At 39.7% G+C, this 25,614-nt stretch overlaps 1 protein-coding gene across 5 annotated transcripts in view; it reads left to right on the forward strand.

Annotated features, from left to right (window-relative positions):
• Positions 1 to 25,614, forward strand: part of SLC8A3 (solute carrier family 8 member A3) — a 467,511-nt gene that overhangs the window by 153,903 nt on the left and 287,994 nt on the right. For all 5 annotated transcript variants that reach the window (XM_077464631.1, XM_077464628.1, XM_077464627.1 and 2 more), the window contains one exon: positions 7,952 to 9,779. In XM_077464631.1, coding sequence (XP_077320757.1) covers positions 8,014 to 9,779 — 1,766 coding nt within the window. In that variant the 5' untranslated portion in view covers positions 7,952 to 8,013. The remainder of the gene's footprint in view (positions 1 to 7,951; positions 9,780 to 25,614) is intronic.

The raw sequence follows: 25,614 nt of genomic DNA on the forward strand, positions 1-25,614 counted from the left end.
TAATCTGGCTAGAATTTATTTTATATATTCAAATCAGTTTTAAAAGTGTGGTGTAAAAAAATGTTGGCTATTGTATTAATGTTGCTGTTTGTCTTTTATAATTTTCATTCAGTAAGTTTTTTCTTTGTTGGGTTTGTCTTTGTGAATATATTTTGTTGCTATGTCTAGTTGAAAGCCTTTTCTTCTCTTCTTTTTTCCCTGAAACTCCTTCCTGCAGTTTCCCTTGTCATATGTCAAGTTTGCTAAAAGCTGCTTCTGTTGATGTCTTTGTAGGCTTCCTTATTATATAATGTGCTATGATAACTGTCATATTTCCTTCTGTCTCCTACGTAAATCACATTTACCTGTTGCTTGTAGATTTACTGCTCTCTATAAGTATCCTTACTGCCTTCAAGTAGACAATGACACTATTATTCAGCTTACTTACTCTTCTCGTAGATCACTGCCGAAATGAAGAGTGTAGCCATCTCATTTCCACTACCTCTACTGCGGCAACAATCTGCAGCAATCACAGTTATCTTTCCTATGCTAGTTTATACAAGTGAGCTGCTTTATAAAAAGTAAAGCAAACAAAACTGCAAAAAAAATTAATCTTTTTGCCCAGAGCATCAAATTGGGTTCCATCTTTCATTTTTGAAATAAAGTAGGTGATTTGCCACCATGGACATTATCTCAATTCTTTGCTTCATTTTTTTTCTTATAATGGAATACTGTTCAGTAAATTTTTGGCTTACTCCATTACTTAGTTTTCAGTGCTGTCATTCAGGGGCTTCTAGTTGGGAGTTTTTCAGCAAGGCTTCTGGGGCTTCTTTTTTTATTGTCAAGCCTACAGGTATGACAATAAAATGTAATCAATAGTTTGCAAAACTGTGCAGGTTATTTTTTGAAAAAGGTTGACTTAGTCTTTGAGGATGTCAGTATCAATTATTCATTTGCGCTGACTGCAAATAATTACCAGTGTAAATTAATTTAGCCTTCTTTTATCATTTAGTAGCTAATGTCCAACAATGTTTGTATATGAATTCCAACTAGTCAGTAAGGACGCATTGCACCCATGCTTGCTTACTGCGTATGATAGTTGACAAGAGCATGGTCAGAAGCTGCTTGAGATACTCAATTCAATTAGTTGGCTAAGTGATCAATACTATCATCCATTACTACAATAATTGACTGTCAAAGCCTCTGGGTAAAGAGAAGAAGACACTGCTCATTGAAGTTGAGTAAAACCGCTTAGTAGCATTAATTGTGTTTCATTGACTCCGCTGGGAAGGCTGTCATTAGAAACTTTTTGCAGTCAGGCTTAATATTATTGAATTTCCTGCTTTTTAATTTACTTAAAAAATATCACATTTTACATGGGCTGAGTAAAATGTGAAAATCATACAGTAAAAATGCTTCATCATAATAAAATTGTATTCCAGAATAATATCTATTTTGGACTAACAACTCAGAATTTTATTGGTAGTATTGGAAGTTTCTGCACACATATGCTAAACAATAATCAATCAATTGTATACTTACCAATTTTCTTTTTATGCATATCCACATTTAAAGGGGATTTCCACCTTTTCAGAATGACATATTGTCTTGGTCCCATCAAGTCCCATGATCACCGATTAACTGTTAAGAATTATTACGCTACTTAGTCTTTTTCTAATTATAAAGCACCTTCGTCCTATCAATTCTACAAAAACAACTATGTAATTGAAGCAACCTTGAACTTTCATGGTACGTGGGATTTACAATGCTCAAACAGCTTTTTATTTTAAAAAAAATGAAAAAAATCCATTAAAAAATACCCAAAAGGGCAGATATATGACATACAAGAGGTACAAAGTATCCCACAACAAGAAACAACTTGAAACAATTAAATTCCTCTGGTGTGAACTGGAAAGGAATAGACCCATGATGGGGGATTTGATATTGGTCTTTTTCCAGTTACAGACTCTACATGTTTCAGATCCACTTGTTCAGGTGTATAATTCAGAGAAATGTTTATTCTACAAGGAAAACATACACATAAGAAATCTTAATATGATAGAGCTGCAGAATGTGGAGCGGACCACCAGGTAACTGCCACAATGGTGAGATGCCCCACCATGTGTAGTGGATTTGACTGTAGTTGTGGCAGTTACCTTATGTGTATGTTTTCCTTTTAGAATAAACATTTCTCTGAATAATACTTCTGAAGAAGTGGGTCTCCGTAAAATATTTATAGTCTGTAACTGAAAAAAGACTAATATCAAATTCCCCATTGTGGATCGATACATCTATTCCATTCCAGATTACACCAGAGGAATTGAATTGTTTAATATTGTTTCTTGTCATGGGATACTTTGTACCTTTTGTATGTCATATGTCTGCCCTTTTGGGTATTTTTTTATGTTTTTTTTTCAATAAATTACTTCATACTTAAAAGTGTCTACAAAAACAACTATGAAATTGAAGCAACCTTGGACTTTTCTTGGTACGGCATAAATTCACAATGTTCAAACAGCTTTTATAAAAGCTGTTTGAGCATTGTAAGTCTATACCGTACCACGAAAGTCCAAGGTTGCCTCAATTTCTTGTTGTTTTTGTAGACACTGTTAAGGATAAAGTCTGATCCTTTGTATGATTAACAAAACAAGAGGACTGTTGCTTGCAAGAATAGTTAGAAGTTATTAGCAACTGCTTTATTACCAACAAAAATAGGCATTAAAAAACTCAGTACAAAAAAAATCACTTTTGTGTATTTCCCAGGGAACTAAGTGCATTTGGCATAGCATTTGGTCCCTTTCAAATCCTTCCCTCAGGTGGTAGAGTGGTGAGTCCAACATCAACCCCCCCCCCATCAGACCATGCTGCTAAAAAGGAGATGGATTTGTGAGTGACAGCACTGGCCTCTGGAAGTAAGGGCTCTGGAGACTAGTGCTTCCATTTACAAACATCACACAACCTGTGGCGCTGTGTGTCTATCTGCAGATGCTTGTAAACATCACACATCCCCACAGCACTGAGTGATCCTTCATTTTTATGAATAAACAATCAGTGCTGCAAGGCTGTGTCATACAGGGCACTGACCTGACATTGCTGACCATTCATTCATAAAAGTGAAAGATCACTCAGCACTGTGTGATCCATCGGTCGAGGCTGTGTATGTTTACAAGTAGTTGGAAGATAGATCACACAGCTCCACACCAATGTGTGATATTTCAGTTTTATGAATGAACAATCAATGCTGCTTCCTATTTCATAATAGTAAAAGATTACATGGAGCTGCCAATCTGTATGGTCTATCTGTGGCTGCTTGTACACATACAGGGCATCAGCAAAGAGATTACACAGAACTGCAGCTTGGAGTGATCGTTTACTATTCTTAATAGACAAGCAGCACTGATCGTTCATTCATATTTGTGGGACTATGCTGTAGCTGTACCCTCCCCCACAGGAATGCCCATTTGGGCTGCAGAATGGGGGGAGCTACAGTGAAGTGCATGTAAAGTTGTTGTAAACCCTTTAAAAAAAAATCTGCAAGACAAAGGCATAATGAGCTAGTATGCACAGCATACTAGCACATTATGAAATACTTACCTGAGATTGAAGCCCCCGCAGCAGTCCTCATGCACTGCTCCGATGGCCGACATCTCCCTGGGGGGGTTACTTCTGTGTTGTGATTGGCCCGAGCCGTGATGATGTCACTCCCGTGCATGCGGGTGGGAGCCGCCGGTAACAGCACAGTACAACTGAAGCAATGGCACGTACATGCCATTGCTTCAGTTTGCTTAAGTGCGCATGTGCCAATGACGTTGTCACATGAAAATACAGGGATATCTCCTAAACCATGCAGATATCCAGTGTAGCTACAGGTAAGCCTAATTATAGGCTTGCCTGTAGTATAAAGTGGTTGTAAAGGATTTACAACCACTTTAAGGGACAATTAGGGCACCAAACAGAATGCCACCAATTGTTATATGCACTTGGTCCTCAGGGGAATTAAATAAAATCTGAACAAAATTCAAAGATCGTCCTTCCTTAAAGCGGAGCTCCACCAAAAAGGGGAAGCTCCACTTGTTTGCTTCCTAACCCCTTCCACTGCCCCATTTGGGACCTTTCATGGAGGCCTGTTTTTGACAGGTACCTGCTCCCACTTTAGGGGGACTTCGCAGTGGTGAAGTTCCCCAGATGTTTGGCCTCCCTCCTCCTTCCCCCACCACTAGGCCATGCACAGAGCACAGCCGCAAGGCTTCACTGCCGATTTCCCTTACAAGGAATGACAGTAGCAGCACCTGGGAGCCGATCAGAGAACTTTTGTGTGACCGTGTGTATGCAAGCCAAGCTTGAGCGGAATTCCGCCAGAAAAACCATCCAAGTTTTTTTTCAACGGAAAATCCACTCGTGTGTACGGGGCATTAGTCAAGTGTTAACAAGCCCTAACTTGCCTGAGACTTTTCCTTGCAGTCTCACATAGGATATATCAGTTCTACAATACCTGTTTTTTCACTGATTGACTCTTAATAGACTGGTGTCTGATCATATGAATACAATGATTCTATGAAGTTGAACTGCAATACTGCCAGCACTGAGAGTGGGAAATTAAAACTCTTAAAACAATATGTAACTTTCGAAAAAGGGCATCCCTTTTGTTAACACATTCAGGCGGCATAAAGAAATGTTATCCCCGGTTTAACTGAAAATGTTTTAAAAACTGAAATCCAGCCAGATATGAAAAGCACATAAATTCTGCTTTGTATTAAAGACTAACTTCAGGTTTACTTTCAGGATCAATAGTTTGTTTTCACCAAATTATTTCCTTTAGGGTCTGCTGTAGCCGCTGTCAGTGCTTTATAAACTGTATGTATCATCTGTTACATACAGTAAGCAGTGCTGTGTTCCTGCACTTCCCCATCTGCTGCTAGTACAAAATCGGGCCCAGCTAAGTGCTGCTCAGACATTCACAGGAAGCCTTCAATTTTTTATGAATAAATACAAAGCTTCCTCTGATTGGCTGATGTGGAGAGGTCATGGATTACTTCACAATCTCTACCTCAGCCAACCAGGGGAAGCCTTATTGACAAAATAAAGATCTTCCTGTGAATGACTGAGCATTGCTAGACTTGATCTTGTACCAGCAGCAAACAGGAAGTTGTCATACTGCTGCCAAAAGACAGTGCTACATACTGTATGCAGCTAATGCTACATAAAGTTTATACAGCACTGACATCAGGTGTGTCTCTTAAACAAATCCTGTAGCAGGCAAAATAGACTCCATATATATTTGTCATCTGTGTATTTAGATGTTTGCCTGGAATTTAGCTTCAGCAATTAAGTTCAACAATGAAATAGACTTTGCTTGATATATATTTTTATTCAAAGTTGGATAAGTACCAGTGATAATGGCTAGAAGGGTAAGAATAAGTAATGCTGCGTACACAAGACCAAACTTTCCGGCAGAAAAGGTCCATCAGAATCATTCCATCGGACATTACGATCGTGTGTGGGCTTCATCTGACTTTTTTCTTCAAAAATTCAGACGGACCTAAAAATAGAACATGTTTCAAATCTGTCTGATGGAATCAATTTCTATCGGGAAAACCGTTTGTCTGTGTGCTGGCAGACCAAATACGACGTAAGGGCAGCTATTGGCTACTGGCTATTGAACTTCTAGAAGACCATCTGACCTTTTCTGACGGAAAGTCCGGTCATGTGTACGCAGCATTAGTATAGTATTTTAGTAAATATGTCCTAGGAAGAATGAATGGGGCAGCTTATTTGTTGTCTTTGCATAAGGCCCCCTTTCTGTTGTAAAGGGTCATAAAAATTATTGTGGTAGATACAACTAATAGAAGCTGTCTTGTGTTAAACATTGCTTTATTACCGCTGAAATATTTCTAATATTAACAATATTAAAGTGGAATGCAATCCCAGGCTTTTTTTTTTTAATTTTGTATAGGGAAGGTTTTTATTGCTAAGTTTGTTACCACTCACAAGATTTACCGTTGTGTCCTGTCCTTGCGATTGAATAGAGTAAGAAAAGGCTCTGAACTTGGGGGCAAATACCACCTTTAACATTTGTCACTCAAACAGGTATACTCATTGGGAGATTTCCACTGCTGTTTTGGTGAAAATTTTAAAATTTTAGACTCTCCTTAACCACTTTCAGACCGGACCAATTTGCTGGTCAAAGACCAGACCACTTTTTGCGATTCGGCACTGCGTCGCTTTAACTGACAATTGCGCGGTCGTGCGACGTGGCTCCCAAACAAAATTGACGTCCTTTTTTTCCCACAAATAGAGCTTTCTTTTGGTGGTATTTGATCACCCCTGCGGTTTTTATTTTTTGCGCTATAAACAAAAATAGAGCGACAATTTTGAAAAAAAAGCATTATTTTTTACTTTTTGTTATAATAAATATCCCCCAAAAATATATAAAAAAACATTTTTTTCCCTCAATTTAGGCCGATACGTATTCTTCTACATATTTTTGGTAAAAAAAATCGCAATAAGCGATTATTGATTGGTTTGCGCAAAAGTTATAGCGTTTACAAAATAGGGATAGTTTTATAGCATTTTTATTAATAATTTTTTATTATTTTTTTTTTTACTAGTAATGGCGGCGATCTGCGATTTTTATTGTGACTGCGACATTGTCGGGGACCCATCGGACATTTTTGACACATTTTTGGGACCATTGTCATTTATACAGTAATCACTGCTATATAAATGCAGTGATTCCTGTGTAAATGACACTGGCAGTGAAAGGGTTAACCAGTGGGTGGCAGTGTAGGGGTTAAGTGTTCCTAGGGGTGTGTTACTAACTGTGGGGGGGTTGGGCTTTCATTTAGTGTACACTGATCTCTGCTCCAATCACATGGAGCAGAGATCAGCGTCACTAGTTGCTAGGCAGAATGAGAAAATGTTGTTTATACAGCATTTCCTCCATTCCGCCGCTCCGTGAGACGATCGTGGGGATGCCCGCGGCGATCGAGTCCGCGGGTCCCGCGACCGGACTCACGGGGGTCCCGACCAGCGCGGGAGCGCCCCGCCGGCGGCGCACTCCCGATGGCACGGCGGCAACGAATATTGGACGTACATGTACGCCAATATGCCTGCCCGTGCCATGCTGTCGACGTACATCATCGTGCGCTGGTCGGGAAGTGGTTAAAGGATAAGTTCACCTTTTGCAACGTGTTACACCCATATTCAGGGTGTAACATGTTACAGGTGCACTGGCCCCTGCACCTGACCCCCCCATTTCCTGTTTTGACAGCGAGCGTTGGGTTTTTCTCTGCCCACCCGCTGCCACAATCTAAAAAAAATGCGGCGATGTGGGGCTCTGCTCAGCTGTCACTTGGTTGCGCCATTCATTCATAGTGTTCTGTGAATGTGAAAACTACAATTACCGAGTGCCTTTGTGGCTGTTCTCAATGAACTACTAGGGTGTTGTTGAGCACTCTAGCTAGTTCACTCTGATACCAGTCAGAGTGAAACTGCCTGCAGACAGTTACGCAGACAGTCTGCAGGACTGGGACAATACACCCATGAACTTCTGATCGTGTATGCAATGCTTTACATTTTCCTAGCAAAAAAAAAAGAATAAATGCATATTTTTTTACATGCAAAAAAAGTGCATTTTTTTTTGTAAATGTGAACCTATCCTTTAACTTTCTATACCCTATTACAGAAAGTGTAAGGGAAACCTGTTAACAGGGCATAGATATAAATAACTCATTTTGACTGGAGTTCCACTTAAATTTATACCAGCAGTTCTATTGTGATTACTGAATTATGGGTATAAGTATAACTCTTTACACTAAATTTTGCCAATGCAACTGGCAAGTGCATATAATCATATATTACAGACTGAGTATTGTTGTTTTTTATGTTGTTTATATTCAGCATGCATTTTGAAGTACCTGTGGTGGGCACCATGCTTAAAATCTAATTTCTTAATGTTATTCTTATTTTCTAGAGACCCATCCTATCTGTGAGAAGAGGATTATCTGGATTTATAGCTCCTATATAAATTCATGTATGGCTTGGCTAAAGCTGCAGCCTCTTGCCTCGACATATCTCCAGTTTGGACTTGTTACCTTTGTGTTGTTTCTCCAAAGTCTTCAAGTTAATGCTTCTGCCACAGGGAACCCTCCAAGTGCTGGACAAAACAAAACCTGCTCAGGTTCCTATAACTGTAAGGCAGGTGTTATTCTCCCAATATGGTATCCAGAAAACCCATCCCTGGGGGACAAAATTGCCAGAGTCATTGTGTATTTTGTGGCAATGATTTACATGTTTCTTGGGGTGTCCATCATTGCAGATCGATTCATGGCATCCATAGAGGTCATAACATCACAGGAACGTGAAATTATAATTAAAAAAGCAAATGGAGAGACCACTGCAACCACTATTAGAGTCTGGAATGAGACAGTCTCCAACCTAACCCTTATGGCACTTGGTTCTTCAGCCCCTGAAATCCTTTTGACTTTGATTGAAATATGCGGCCATGGATTTTATGCTGGAGATCTTGGTCCATCAACTATTGTTGGAAGTGCAGCTTTTAACATGTTTATCATTATTGCTATTTGCGTCTATGTCATACCTGATGGAGAAGTTAGAAAAATCAAACATCTACGAGTATTTTTTGTGACAGCAGCATGGAGTATCTTTGCCTACATATGGCTTTACATGATTCTAGCTGTTTTCTCTCCTGGAGTTGTCCAAGTATGGGAAGGTTTGCTTACCTTGTTCTTCTTTCCTGTCTGTGTTGTCCTTGCCTGGGTGGCAGACCGGCGTCTTTTATTTTATAAATATATGCACAAAAAGTATCGGACTGACAAACACAGAGCAATTATGATTGAAACAGAAGCAGAACATCCAAAAGGAATTGAAATGGACGGCAAAGTTATGAATTCCCATTTTCTAGATGGGAATTTATTAAATATGGATGGTAAAGAAGTAGATGAATCTCGCAGAGATATGATTCGAATCCTTAAAGAGCTAAAGCAAAAACACCCTGAGAAGGACTTAGACCAGCTAGTAGAAATGGCAAACTACTATGCTTTGTCACATCAGCAGAAGAGCAGAGCATTCTATCGTATACAAGCCACCAGGATGATGACTGGAGCTGGTAACATCTTGAAGAAGCATGCCGCTGAACAGTCCAAACGAAGCACCAGTTTGCAAGATATATGCTTGGATGAATCTGAAGAGTTTGTATCGAAAATCTACTTTGACCCTTGTTCCTATCAATGTCTTGAAAACTGTGGTGGTGTACTGTTGACTGTAGTAAGGAAAGGTGGTGACATATCAAAGACTATTGTGGTGGACTATAAGACAGAAGATGGTTCTGCCAATGCAGGCGCTGACTTTGAGTTTACAGAGGGGTCTATAGTTTTCAAGCCTGGAGAGACACAAAAGGAGTTTTCAGTTGGAATTATTGATGATGATATCTTTGAGGAAGATGAACATTTCTTTGTGAGGCTCAGCAACATAAGAGTAGCTGATGTGCCAGAACCAGTGGAGCCTAATACTTTTAGCTACCCAAAAGCAGTATTGGTCTCTCCTTATGTGGCCTCAGTTACTATTTTGGATGATGACCATGCGGGGATATTTACATTTGAATGTGACATTATTCGTGTGAGTGAGAGTATCGGCGTGATGGAGGTTAAAGTCCTTAGGACATCTGGAGCTAGAGGCACAGTCATCATCCCTTTTAGGACAGTGGAAGGAACTGCAAAAGGTGGTGGGGAAGATTATGAAGATACATTTGGAGAACTGGAGTTCAAAAACGATGAAACTGTGTAAGTAACTCTTTCTTATTATTTGGCTTTGGTTTTTACCTATACTTGGAGTCCTAAGGTGTTGAAATGTATCAACGTTTATTGCATTGTGAACAAATGAATTGTGAAATAAAACACATCACTTGCTTTTTTGACATGTTACTGGTATCGACAGAACTTATTTACAAAGTAATTTGTAATAGCAGGGTGAGAGTGGTGGCATTTTACTAAATAAAGTGGGGGGAAGGGTAGGGAAGTGGGACGTGGTTGTTTGGGGAATGGGGGCGGGGGTACTGTTGAGTACCTGTAATTTGTTGAGGAATGGCCCTTATGTGGCAATCTCATAATTTAGGGTTACAAAAGGCACCTGTCAAAGGTTGGCGAAGGAAAGTATTTTGCCTTCAGTTTCCAAATAGATGGAACTATTTTTTTTAATTAAATAATAAGTGCTATTTAATTTTAAAAAAGTTTTTTTTAAATGCACATTTTATCCAGGTAAAAAATGTGTTTTATTATTTTTTTCTTAAGAGTTTGCAGAGCATTTCACCTGTGATCAGCAGATTGCGGGTGCAATGTCAGGCTCCTGCAGACAGTCAGTAGAGCTGTCCGCTGTATGGGCAGGCAGTTACTAAAGTCAAGGAAGATCAATGAATTGTGAGAGAACTCACTAAGGTCCTCTCAGTTAATTGAGAACTACAAGCCATCTGACTCAGTGGAAGACAGTATTTGTAGTTTGTTCACAGAATTCTGTGAATGAATGATGTGGCGAGTGCGTTGAAGCCCTGCATGACCGCGTTTTTATTGAATTGTGACAGTGGTACAGGTAGAGGTTTCCCTGCCAGCTGTTAGAATGGGGGGGGATCAGCCCAGGGTGTGGGCAGGTGCTTTAGTAACATGTTACATGTTACACCCTAAATAGGTTTAACATGTTACTAAAGGTGAACTTATCCTTTAAGTAGGGCTTGGCAAGGGTCTTGGGTGAGGGTGAACAGGTAACCTAAGATGTAATGTCTGTATACCTTGGAAATGAGTCCATTTTCTATTGGTCAGAGCCACCAGATATGCATTAAAGCCCAGGTGTCCACAGAAGCATGCTGGGAAATATCCTGGGCAGAATTTAGTGGATATTCTTTTCATGGATTAAAGTTGGTGTGCTAGTTGCTTATTTAATTTTGCATATTCAATACCAACTCACATTCGCTATTGTTGATATGGACGTTTGGCTCAGAGTTCCCAACCCTTTAATGAATTCACGAGGGGATGGCTACCATACTGGACTTTAGGGGAATCAAAAAGCAAAATCTCTGTATAATAAAAATCAAAATCAAAGCTTCTACATGTTAGGTGTATAAACAGGGTTTGTTTGTGATTTAAATTGAATAAGCGTTTTAAAGCATATCTAACCCCCCACAAAAAAAGAGCAAACAAACAATATACTGTAGCCTTCTTGCCCTTCCACATTCAGAAAGTACAGAAAATATCTGTTGATCCTGCCAGAAATACAGTTTCCTTGTCACATACATACTGTAATTTTAAAATAAAGCTCACCTTAAATAAAGTACCTTATATTAATTGTGTAAGCTACTAGTCTCATCAATCCACCATGTAGTGGAGGTGAACAAAGGCAGGTCTGTTTACTGTCCGCATGTATACATACCTGAGTGGGAAAATAACCAAAAACAATCCCCCAGCAGCTGGTAAACATAAATCACTGCCTAGGTGGTTAGCACAAATTCTGTAATCACAACCAGGGCTATAAACCCATATCTAGATAAGCATGCACCGTATGTGATCACACTAATGTATGTGTGCAAATATCCCAATAAAGTGAAATAAAATCAGAGCAGCAAACCAATATGTCTATAAAAAAAGTAGAATAAAGTCCATCTACGAAAAGTACAAAAACCTGCAATAATCCACAGCTTAATGTTGAAAGTGCTCTAATAATCAAAAGGCTCACAAGATCCTCATGATCCCCATATTACTAAGCAGGTTATAGGACACTTTATACAGGTAGGTATGGGTATAGGGGTACTCCAACTCTCTTTATCTTCCTCCTGCTTCACAAAGGCCTCCACTGCACTCCTGATCCACCAAGATTGAATTAAAACGCACTTTCAACTCCTCTCCCTCAGTTAATCTGAATGTCATAACCCTGCTTCTCTGCTCACTGTCATAAGCACAGGTATGTACAACAAAAAGAACTCCATAGTGCAGTACATTTCATTAAACATGATTTTATTAATGTTATACTCACATAATTTATCCAAAGCAACATCCAGCATGAAAAAGGCTCCACAGGCATAAAATATTGGTACTTCAGGGCATCCCCTGCGCCTGGTATCACTTCTGGTTGAAGTGACGACGCGTTCAGGCTATTGGATAGCATTGGATCTAAAAAAAAAAGTAGTCAAGATTACCCAGTAAAATAAATGAACAAAGACTAAAACAAATGAATGCAGACACTACATCTATGTCTAAACCACATAGTTACATATTTAGGCTGAAATAAGACACAAGTCCATTGACAGGTCAACTAACCTGTATCCACAATTCATTCAGAGGAAGGCAAAAAAAAAACTGAACAAAAAGGCCTCTTGCACACTGCTGCATAAAAAACACAGCTTGTTGTTTTATTTACTGATCTAAATACAGCCCATTGTTTTCAATGTGCCTGTACACACAAGCATGCACTGTGTATAGATGAGTAAAAAAATATAATGCACTTACGCACATAAAATGTTATATTAAAGGGGTTAAAATTCCATTATGAGAGCTAGGATTCATTTTTCTCATGTCTGCGCATATGTGCAAATACGTGCAAAATAAATGCAAGAAATTTTGGCCAGTAATACTGATGTTCAAACATCACTACCGTCTACAAGTACCTTAAAGCATTGTCCAATTTGCACGAGCAGGGGAAAAATCCTTCCTGATCCTCCAGATATTCCCCCTTTTTTTTTAAATTTACTGAGCTGGCTATAGCTAGTTTTTGAAGGAATCTATTCCACATTTTCCCAGCTCTTACATCTGTTCTGTACGTGTGGAAGTTAAATCTCGTTTCCTCTAAATGTAAAGAGTGCCCCTTTGTCCTCTGTATTGACTTGAAAGTGAATAACTTTACACCAAGTTCACTTTGTGGACCACCTATGTGTTTATACATGGTGATCTTAATCATACCCCACTTAATTGCCTCTTCTCAAGAGAGAATAAATTCAGTTGAGTTAATCTTTTCTTATAGGTGGACTGAGTCCTTATGCCTCTTATCTGTTTGATTGTTCTTCTCTGCACTAAATCTATGATCTACCAGAACACCCAGATCCTCCTTGATCATTAACTCCCTCAGTGTTTCTCCTCCTACAATGTATGATGCATGTATGTTTTTAGCCCCCAAGTGCATGACTTTACATTTTTTAACATCAAACCTTATTTGCTACTTAGTTGCCCAAAAAAAAAATATAGTGCATTAAAGCGAAACACCCAAAAATGGAACTTCTGCTTTAAGTGCAGGTGACCCCCTGACATGCCACATTTGGCATGTCATTTTTTGGGGGGAGGAGCGAGTACCCTGTTTTTACAGACACCCAGCTCCCACTTCCTACCCTGGCTCCACAGCACTGGAAGGAAGATCACCCCCCCCCTCCCTCCCTGCAATCTTCTGGAACACGTCCCAGAAGATTGCCTGGCCATTCACAGCGTGCAGCGCAGCTTGTGCATGTGCAGTGCGTGCCCAGCTGTGAAGCCACAGCTGGGCACCCACAGTTAGAATGCTGGCTACCTGCACCTACATCGCTGGACCGTAGGACAGGTGAGTGTCTGATAATTAAAAGTCAGCAGCTACACTTTTTGTAGCTGCTGATTTTTAAACGGGTGGAACTCCGCTTTAAGGTCAGTTTGTAAGTTAGAGACATCCTGTAAGGATATCTCAAAGCTTGATGTCTTCTCCAAACACTGAAGTGGTACTTTTAAACCCCAAACTCTATATATTTTATAAATATGTTAAAAAAGCAAGAAGCACAACACTGAACCTTGGGGAACACCACTAACTGTGGTAACTCTAACTGTAGACCATTCAGGGGATGAATCATTACTATTACTAACTACTTTCATAATATGGTCTTTTAGCCAGTTTTCTATACATTTAGGCTTAATGTACACGGGACGTTTTTATAACTTCTCCTGAACTATCTAACTTGACAGATAGTAACCCACGTTTAAAACTTTTGTTTTGCCACATTTACATGCCAAAATAGCCAAAAATAGCCAAAAATGAAAAACGCCTGTAAACGTAACGCGACATTTAGCCACGTTTAGTCACATTTAGCCAAGTTTGGCGTCTGAACTCTTTTTTTGTCTTCAAAGAAAAGCCTATAAACGCAACTACCTAAAAACGACATTAAATGAACCTGTGTACATGTACACACAAGTTAACATTGGATGAGTTCAGGGGCGGTTGAAAAAAGCATCCAACTGCCTCTGAACATCCGTTTACCAGCAGCAGTGTACATGAGGCCTTACAAACTGAATTGTTTAAGCCTGTAGAATTTAACTTGTACATTAACCATGTGTGAGGAACTGTGTGCTTTTACAAAATCCAAGTATAATATATGCCAGCCACTTCTTTGCCTAAGTTTTTGCATACTTTCTCAAAAAAAAAACAACAACTTAGATTTGCTTGATAACTACTGGGGTTAATATAATAAAGGTAAATCCACTTTTCACTACAAGTGCACTGCAAGCGGAAGATCTGAGGGGTAGATCTGAAATGAAGGGAAGCTCTGCTGATTTTATCATCCAATCATGTGCAAGCTGAAATGCTGTTTTTTATTTTCCTTGCATGTCACCCTTGGATCTGCAGTGACTTTACTTCCAAGAGCACATTTAGTGCAATTTCAAGTGCACTTTGCACTTGTAGTTTGCACTTGTAGTGCAATGTGGATTTGCCTTTCCTAAACAACCCCCAATGTCACTGTCACAAACTGTTTCTCAGTATGGAGTCATACCTTAGTAATAATGACAACAAAGAGCCAAATCGTAAAACCAGTGTATGCATTTGAAACTTGCTTTCTGTAATGGCTGCTAAAATACAAAGAACATATATTTAGTATTACTATAAGAAGAAAGCATTTATTATTCATTCCAAAAAAAATTGTAACAGCATAGGAAACTGCCTTAATGTGTAACTTGCCTACCCTATATTTTTACGAAGTGAATATAACTTATATTTTAATCAGCAGGAAAAAAAAAATCACAGTTTTATAAGGCTGAATTGAAAAATGATTGGATTATACTTTAATGTCTATGTGATAACTGTGTAACCATAACAATTTCACTGTAAGGACCTGTATACACACATATGGAATACTAATTGATGCTTTTCAATGAAGTTGCTGGAGTGAGAAGAGCCTGATGTGCCAATGGAAGTGACACTGCAGTTCTTATGTATATGATGAACTGTAACTCCAGCAATTTGCTGAGTCTTGAGTTGTGCCACTGCTACACCAGTTAAGTTGAGTACTATCGGAGCTTGTTCAGGAAATCAGTCATTTCTTTCAGAAAACGAACAGTCTTTTTAACTAACAGCTTTAGCAAATTTTTTTTACAGAGCAAGATATTTGTTTAATAACTGTTATGATAGGTCTGCCTGGATTTTCTGTATTGTGGACCTTTGACAGTATGTAGAAGTTCCTAGTTTCTGGAATATATGGAATTGCACTGATACGTTCTGAATTGAGGTGGGTTAGTAGAGTTCTAATGAGACCTGTAAGTTGTTGAGTATAGATGTCGTAGATCATATCATCCAGTTTTCATAGTAAGTATCATTTGCAAGCCACCTCTTATATTTATTTGTTGTGTTGTCTATTTTGTGTTGTCTTTCACAACTATAGCACCTCCTTTATCTGCTTGTTTAATGTCGGTGGTCTAAATGCTGTTTTACTCCTTTATACCCTCTATCTATAGTGGGAAAAAATTGTATAAAATGTTCTTTTACTGATTACTTTTGTTCTGGTGAAAATATTGTTTGAGTCTCAGTCTCCTGAAGACATTTTTGCGTGAAGTGTATATGATTCAGTTTGGTGGTTGGGCCCTCGGAGATGACTGGATTGCTGCATGTCAAAGATTCTTATCATCCTCACCAAATGACAAATTCAGTGCTGAAGATGTTACACAGCATGTTTAAATATATCTAATATATAGCTATTTCACTTTTATTAATAACATTTGTATTAAGTATTTGGGTACTGCAATGGGGAGAAAAATGGCACCACAAAATGTTAGCTTAATTATGTCAGACCTGGAGGACAAACTCTTTAACAGCACATAGAGATTGAGAGAGATTTGGACAGTTAAGGCCTCATGCACACTGCTGAGCTTTCGGCATTTTTTTGCCAAACCTCCTGAACTCAACTCAGTCAAAGCCTATGTGTTTATGCACACATAGACTTTTACCAGAATTTAGGAGCAGCAGAGGAATTGTGTTCAGAAGAGGAGTGTTCTGACAGAAAAACTGCGAATGCAGCAAAAACGTACCTAAATGAAAGGCACGTTTAGCACTCCAGTGTTTATTTCAATAGCCAGAATGAATTAAAATTATGGGCAATGAATTAAACACACAAACTCTAAACACTGCTAAGCTCACACAAACTGTTTTGAAAAAAATGTAGCTTTTAGGCTTCATGCACACTAACATTTTTTTAACTGCTTGCCAACCAGCCGCCATCATTATACTGCGGCAGGTCGGCACGTGCCCGTGAACTGTCGTAGCTGTACGGTGGCCCTTTTACCAGGGATAGCAGGCGTGCCCGCTGCACTAAGGTCATGCAAATGCGCGTGGTCGGTGGTTGCGATGACTGTCGGCCACGTGTGATCACAGGCACAAGAGCCAGAAAAGGGACGTGTGTGTAAACGCACAAATCCCTGTTCTGTGAGGAGAGACAGATCATGTGTTCCTACTAGCTAGAAGCAATGGTCTGTAATCTCCTCTAGTCACTCCCATCCCCCTACAGTTAGAACACAAATGAGGGAACACAGTTAACCCCTTGACCACCCCCTAGTGTTAACCCCTTCCCTGCCAGTGACATTTACACAGTAATCAGGGCATTTTTTTATAGCACTGATCGCTGTATAAATGTCAATGTTCCCAAAGATGTGTCAAAAGTGTCCGATCTGTCCACCATAATGTTGCAGTCTCAGTAAAAAATTGCTGATCACCGCCATTACTTCTTACTTAGTAAAAAAATAGTAGCAATAAAAATGCCATGAATCTTTCCTCTATTTTGTAGATGCAAACTTTTGCGCAAGCCAATCAATATATACGCTTATTGTGATTTTGATTACCAGAAATATGTAGAAGAATACATATCGGCCTAAACTGAGGAAAAAATTATATATTTTTTAAAATAATTGGGGATATTTATCCCCAAAATAAAAAAGTACAAAAGTACAAAATATTGTGTTTTTTTTTCAAAAAGGTCGCTCTTTTTTTGTTGATAGCGCAAAAAATTAAAACCACAGAGGGCATCAAATACCACCAAAAGAAAGCTCAATTTGTGGGAAAAAAAGGACGCCAATTTTGTTTGGGTACAGCGTCGCAAGACCACGCAATTGTCAGTTAAAATTACACAGTGCCATATCACAAAAAATGGCCTGGTCATTAAGCAGCCAAATCTTTTGGGACTGAAGTGGTTAAGCTATAAAACACTGGAAAAACAGCTGGATAGCAAATGCTGGTAATAGCGCTTTTTTTTTAGTAGCGTTTAGAAGCGTTTGCATTTTTGGTGTTTTTTTACAGTACATTACAGGAAAAAAATGCTGGCAGTAGCGTTTTAGGAGCAATTATGAACGTTCAGCATTTCTTTCTCCTGGTAAAACACTCCAAAAAACCCTACCAAACTATTTTTTTTTCCGCTCCTAGATGCTGAAGTTCAGAAAACTCTAGAAGCCTAAAGTAGTGTGCAATGACACATAGGATAACACTATTTAGGTTCTAGGAGCAGAAAAAATGCTAATAACAGCTTCTAGGAGCTTAAACCGGAGTTCCGTTTAATTTTTTTTTAAAAGTCATCAGCTACAAATACCGCAGCTGCTGACTTTTAATAATCGGACACTTACCTGTCCCAGGGTCCATCAATGCAGGGGAATGAAGCCCCACTCATCTCCCCCTCCTCTCTGCTGTGCCAGCAGTCACTGTGGGCGCCCCCAGCTGTGGCTTCACAGCCGGACATGCACTGCACATGCCCCCTAGTGGCCACAGGGCAAAGCGGCATTACAAAACATTGTTTCGCCCAGCCATGCGATTCTGCCTTTCGGCAAGTGGTTAAGCTGGCCATAGATGGATCTAAATTCAGCCAGTTCAGCAGAAACCAGCTAAATTTAGATCCATGTATAGGCAGGCTGGTTGTTCTGAAGTCGGTCCATTGATGAACTTCAGTACAACTAGTCTGTTGGATTTTTTTCATGTGATCACTTTCGGTGGCTATAGCCACAATGACGGGGAAACCTCCTGCTGTCAGAATACAATATGTCTGCAGGAGGGACTGCATGTGTTGATGGGGGAATTGAGCAATTTCCTTTTTTTCAACCTGGGGTAAATGGAAAGAAAATTGGTTAACTTTTTGTTTGCCTAAAGATCGTTCATGGTGTCAGCTCTGGTTGAAGCTGCTGTACTAACGATCCGACATTAGTACAGGGATCTCTTCTGCTGAGCTATTGTGCCCCCCCACCAGAACACCCCAGACAGCTGCCGGTTTTCCAGCATGCTCCTCCGACAGAAGCCAAACGATCAGCTTTTGTCAGACCGGCTGCCATACACACGGTCCGAATGTTGGATGTTTTTTATTGAACCGGCCGATAGTCTTTGCTCGCAAGCAATATTTTATATTACTGAAAAAGAGAAATATTTTTGCATTTGTTTCTGACCATAAAAAATAAATGGTTATCTATGTAACAGCGCTATACCTGCAAAAGTGGTAAGTAATGCTTGCCTACATGTAATGACCAATTTTGGGCACCCCTAAGGATGAGCAAACCAACCTACATATATCTGTCTCTTTCTACACCTCTGACAATATGCATGAAACATTGTCCAGTGCAAAGAATTATCCCATTTATTAATAACAATTGGGCAGAACCCTGTATAGTGTGATTCTTTACTGATCACACAGCCCAACTTAGAAATATTAAGACAAATAATTAGTGGATCCAATGATTTACTTACCACTATTTCTGATTGTTGCCTGATGTTGTACAGTATAATTGCTTTTAATGAATATTATTTTTTTTAGCTGGAGGGGGCCATAAAGAACAGTATGTATGATTAGCATATTTTAAAGTCCTCATTCTTCATATAGGTATAGGCATTAATAATGGTTGAATTGCATCAACCATGCTGAATTTAGTTCCATTTTCCTTCATTCTTATATTTTCTCTGGATTTTACTATTCCTTGGCCTGGACTGAGATCACTGATTTTTATTAGGAGGGTTACTGCATCAGGAAATGTACATATGAACTGAATCATATGTTGTGGAAATAGTTATGAATACGTTATATTAGATTTTGAAATTATAAAGAACCATAGGCATGTTGGCTGGACATTTTGTTAGCCAAAGCTCCACACACAACTTTCCTGCTTAGCAATACCCAGCTTCTCATACAGGCCTAAAGCCCCATACACACTATCAGATTTTCTGCTGATTTTTATCTTTAGATTTACCAAAACCATGTAGTACAAGGGCCTGCCTGATTGCATACACATTGAATCTCCTAAAGGTTTGACCTCATATTATATGGTTTCGGTAAATCTGAAGACAAAAATCAGCAGAAAATCTGATAGTGTGTATGGGGCTTAGGTCCTTCTTGAAGCTGGCTGTTTACATTGGTATTGGCACTAAGAGAGGCTTAATTATGACCATATCTGCCCTGCTGATTAGTCAATTACCAATAGGGTAGTAATCTGCTTTAGATGGCCACACTTGTAATATACATTTTATTTAAGAAAATTAAATTGCTGTCATTTTTGATGGTTTTACAGTAATGCATTTAATCTCCACACAAAACAGTCCAAATAGTAATGGCATTTGGATGGCTGTAGTGAGATTTATTTTTTTGAGCTTTAGTCTAGATTTTGCTTGTTGCCGATGGCTTTTTTGGCAACATCGGTACAGTAAGCATGATGTAAATAAATAGCAGCCTGGGTGCCTGTCGTGTGGGTGGCTGGGAGGTAGTTGGCAGGTATGTGACTGTCTCTGGTAAGTGCTGTTGTTTCTGTTCCCTAACACACATTAGTAATTGCCGCATTTCTAGACAAACTAAATATTGAACACAGAGCATTGCCAAAAAAAGACTGTGGTGCTTGCCAGGAGAAGCTAACTGGTGTCTGGAGTGAATGCTTTTATTATGATTCATCAGAGCATTCACTGTGTAATCTATCATTTGGATCAGTCGCATCTTTTGGAAAAGAAAAGTTCAGATCTTAATAGAACTTGTCATCTCCATAACCCCTTTGGTTACGTTCTATTTTGTGCATTATGTGCACTGGCTTGGGAACTGAGCTGGCACTGCACTTTTATTTATTATGAATGTTACAAGTGAATTCCTAAACACGTACATAGACAGTCTCCACATATTGCCCCAATTATGATGTTGGCTTAGGATATAGCAGACCCCTTTTGGATCCAACATTTTAAAAGGATTGTGTCATGAGCCTGACCTAACTCTGGTTTCAGTACTTCATTGAGTGTGGCTGTGCTCCAACTCCTGAGCTGCATATCAATTTAGGGCAGTGACGCTTCATTGGCAAATACATGAGGGCCATGACTGTGGTATGTGGCCCAGGAGTCGGAGAGTGATCACCACTGAGGAAAAATTAAAACTGCTTTTTAGGTTGGTGAAAGTGTTCAAGACCTTGTAAGTTCAAAGAGTAATTCCACTTATGTTGAAAAAAAAAAGCATTCCCCTCTGGGTGATCTATGTACATTACAAGGATTTTAACAAACGCTGTTGCAGATTTCTAATTTTTGTTATTCTGAAGAAATAGCTGTTTGTTTGTCTGTGTCCATGAGTTAATCTGTATGGGAGTTGTTATATAACTATCAAGCAGCTGCTACACCTGCAGGGTTTTAATGAGGAAAGCTGCAGGCTCTACATCCCTTTAGATGTGATTTCCATTTTGATGTATCTCACCAAAAATGAAATTTTTGCTGCAGGGGGTGCCAAAGCTCTGACTTGTATCTTGGTGCAGACTTCTGTTAAAATCAGCGAACCAATCATACAAGCAGGAAATTACATTTTCAGGAGGCGTTCTGTATATAGTCTCTGTGTGTGTACAGAACAACTCCATGTATCCATATTGCATTTTGCAGAAAATTACAGTGCTGCAGACTGAGAAGGAAATTACATTTTTAATAAAAATAAATTACAATATGACTTGAGTCTCAATTGTTTAAATATATTATTTTTTTAAATTGCTATTTTTTTCCCCTTTGAAAGTGGAGTTACACTTTAAGTAAAGATCTAAGGCATAGATCCACTTATTTTTCAGAGGATTCATCCACCCATAACTGATAATTTGATAACTGCTGAGGACAGTAGTGTATTTAGGATTTGTGCTGCCCTAAGCCTGTCTAAACTCATGCACACCCTAATTTAAATATGTCCCACCCCTTCCTGTCAAGGCCACACTCCTTGCTGTTTAAGACCCACCCTGAAATTTTCGAGTGGAGACATTCGTTCTGAGGGCCTGGGGGGGGGGGGGGGCAATGGATTCCCTTAATTTTACATAGATGTGCTCTCACTTTCTGTTTGACTATGGGGCAGGAAGTGAAGGGAAATCTCTGCAATGGGACAGGGATGGTAAAAAATAGACAGGGGCTATAACCCTCCCTTATTCTATCCAAAATGAAAAAAAAAAGTGTTGCCTATAGTTCTACTTGAAGCACAAATAGGCCTAGGCTATAAGAGGATTGCCAAGACCCTGAAAATGAGCTGTAGCATGGTTGCTTGACAGCGGTTTAACACGAAAGGTTCCACCCAGAGCAGGCCTCGCCGTAGTCAACAAAAGAAGTTGAGTGCATCGTTCTATCCAGAGGTTGTCTTTGGGAAATAGATGTATGAATGCTACCAGCATTGCTGCAGAGGTTGAAGGGGTGGGGGGTCAGCCTGTCAGTGCTTAGACCATATACGTTGCACACTGCATCAAATTGGTCTGCATGGCTGTTGTCCCACAAGGAAGCCTCTTCTAAAGATGATGCACAAGAAAGGCTGCAAACTACTGAAGACAAGATACATCTGATGAGACCAAGATACATTTATTCAGTTCAGATGGTGTCAAGGGTGTATGGAGGCAACCAGGTGAGGAGTACAAAGACAAGTGCGTCTTACCTACAGTCAAGCATGGTAGTGGGAGTGTCATGGTCTGGGGCTGCATGAGTCCTATCGGCACTGGGGAGCTACAGTTCATTGAGAGAACCATGAATTCCAACATGTACTGTCACATGCTGAAGCAGAGCATGATCCCCTCCCTTCGGAGACTGGGCCACAGGGCAGTATTCCAACATGATAACGACCCCAAACACACCTTCAAGACAATCACTGCCTTGCTAAAGAATGTGAGGGTAAAGGTGATGGACTGGCCAAGCATGTCTCCAGACCTAAACCCCATTGAGCATCTGTGGGGCATCCTCAAATGTAAGGTGGGGTACAAGGTCTCTAACATCCACCAGCTCCTTGATGTTGTCATGGAGGAGTGGAAAAGGACTCCAGTGGCAACCTGTGAAGCTCTGGTGAACACCATGCCCAAGAGACAGTCCTGTAAAATAATGGTGACCACACAAAATATTGACACTTTGGGCCCAATTTGGACATTTTTACTTGGGTGTACTCTTTTTTGTTGCCAGCGGTTAGACATTAACACACCTGTCATTTCAGAACCATCATGGCAGCGCCTGTTAGCGGGCATCCACTCACCTGCTGCCACCACGTCCCTCATCTTGTTTTGTCACTGTCACATCACCGGCCGTCCCATTAAAGTGAATGGGACTGTTGGTGAATCAACAGCGGGACAGAGATGACAATTGCTCTTAAAAATTTAATTAAAAGTTATGATTTAAATCAAGCCTTTTTACTAGTGATTTAAATTTAAATTGACTTGATTTAAATCAAATCCACCATGCCTGCTTTAGTTGTTGCATGCCCAGTTGTATGTTTGTTTATTTTTTATTATGGAGAATGCAGCTGAAGGAGTTCTTAAATTGTGTATTATGACAAGTCAGACACCAAACTGTATTGGGAGTTCTTACTGCCAGAGTTAAGTAATCTACCAAATGACTTCCATACAACCGGCCTGTTTTTATTTTTCAATCAGCACAGCAGGCTACAGCTGACAGTGCTGATCAGTGTATTCTGATATCCGGTAAGTCTACTCACTGTCAGAATACAATGACTCAGTGGGAAGGATTCCCCCACTCACACAATGTTGAATCAGGGGTTTTTTTTTTGCTCAACCTACTGATTGAACCAAAAAATGTGTGGGCTGACTAGGTTTTACCTTTTAACTTTACCTGCAAATGGTTTAGTCATGTTTATGGACCAGCTGTCTATTTGATATACTGTAGGCCTAGTAACTTAAGTCAGTTCTCCTACCTTCAGACATGCTTACATGCAAAATGACCCTTGGGTCTGTAATGTGGTGTTAGAAGCCTTTGTGGTCACATCATTCAAGGATTGTAGAAGTTTAAAAAGTTCTGTGGAGTGGCCCTACATCATCCTTCTGATATTTCCACTTAGTTCACTAACTTTACAATATTTGCATCGTATTCACAATCCTTTCCCTAGTATTATGACTGCCAAATAGTTCAGAATTTCCAAAGCATCATTGCATCACTTTGCACTTTTCAGACCACTTAAAACAAAAATCTGGGGATTTAAATATGAGTTTGTTAAAAATACCTTCACATTGGATTAAGCCAGAATGAAGTTGTACAAACAAACAATCAAACACATGCAGTGCTACCCCACGGGAGCTGCTTCGTAATTTGGGTTCTTTGTTCTGCTCCTTAACTCCAAGAACAATCTCAGCCCCTCTGACACACCTGGCTGAATAAAAGTCACTGCAAGCACTTACAACAACATAAATATAGAAAAAAGGGAATTGTCCCCCAAAATGGGGTTTTCTAGGCAGCAACAAATTGGAAAAAAATATATATCAATATTTAAAAATAGAAAAAGCTTTAATAGGACATATAAGTATCAGGAATGACAATAGTAGTAAATTATGAGCTATGATCCAGGAGGTAACAGCAAAACAGCATATATAAAACTAAACACAGTGTTAGAGATATCAAACAGCTAGGATGACGTAGTTTGAATGGATACTGACGCGTTTCGACCCCCACGGGTCATCTTCAGAGGATTAAGCACTGTAAAGAAGTTTCAATTATTAAAAATATATCATTATCATCACTTAGACAGTAGTGATACAACATCTTACTGTTTTGCATATAGTTACCAATCACATATGTTTAGCAGTTTCTCCCGAATTTAAAATCCTCTCAAGTTTTCCACCACAGCGGTCCCAGCGCGGGTCCCCGGTCGGCCGGCGCACCACGAATAAGGACAGAGGTGCCACTGTGAAACTTGCGAGGAGTTACATGTATGAAAAGTCCCTCAAAGCCAAGCAAGGCGCCCCTGCATTTTGGGCATCAAATGGTAGCATTGTCAGCGCATTCCATAAGCACAGATTAAATTCTATCCATTTGTATTATATTAGTATTTTTTTTTTTTAAAGTGTATATTTTTTGTAAGGCCAGTGGTCTATACTTTTTCGCTAAAAGGAATAATAGTGATAATAAATTAATTACTGACTCAAATGATTTAAGGGATGGTGGAATAAAATTAAAATCTATATCATGACTATAGATATCTCTATATGGGTTAGAATAAATGGTGAGCATACATGAACACACAGAAGGTAGGTTCCGACACAGTCTGCTAATCACTATGCCAAGCAACTTTGAATAGAGTTCTGTACCACTAGACTGGAATTAACTGTAGGAGAATAGTTAGGATATGGTGCAATGTACCTTGAGAGGTACTTCTTAAAATAAGCAATAGGTGAAGGTCTCTGTGTAGCAACTGTAAAGGGACAATTTTTAGTCCTAACTCTTCAGGTGGATGGTGTTGGGGCCAAGTTGTACCATTGGTGCAAATGAGAATAGACCCAGTCAAGCCTTTAGGGAGCAGTAGTGCTATTAGATGGCCTTATGGTCAGTTCTTACAGGGCTTAGTCTCAATAGCAGCAGAAAGTGAACCCCCACAGCAGCAGTTCACCAGTCCCAGTGAGATCGCAGCTCATCCTCTGGTCACACACACAGCGATTAGTCTGTGTAGCTCTGAACCCAGGTGACTATGGCCGTCAACACCCCCAAACTCAACACTGTGGATCCCACTCAGGCAGCTGGATATGCAGCAGTGATGGTGCACACTGGACAGTGATGTGCACTCTCTGGTGTCTCCTGTGGCAAGAGGAAGCTGTGTCCTGTACATCCTGAGAAAATGCAGCTCTTTCCCCTCCCCTGTCAATCTCTCTCTGGAAAATGCAGTTTAAATGCTCTTGATTACAGTAGAGTCTCTTTCCTCTGGACTACAGTTTCCATAGTGCATTGCTGCCTTACTCAGTCTATTGAGCTCTTCCTCCTCAGCAGCTCATTCCTTTTGCTGAAATAGCTGTTAACCAATTTAGATATGTAGAGCAGCAGCAGCTACAGAAAGCATTTGCAGTACCTGACTACACACGTTTGAGAGACTTGTCCAGTGCAGGCTATAAAACTTGGCCAACTCTTAGCTCTCTTGTCTTGCAA

This window comes from Lithobates pipiens, unplaced genomic scaffold (genome assembly GCF_037356315.1).
Source record: "Lithobates pipiens isolate NorthernLeopardFrog02 unplaced genomic scaffold, aLitPip1_a1.2 Scaffold_30, whole genome shotgun sequence".
Lineage (NCBI taxonomy): Eukaryota > Metazoa > Chordata > Amphibia > Anura > Ranidae > Lithobates > Lithobates pipiens.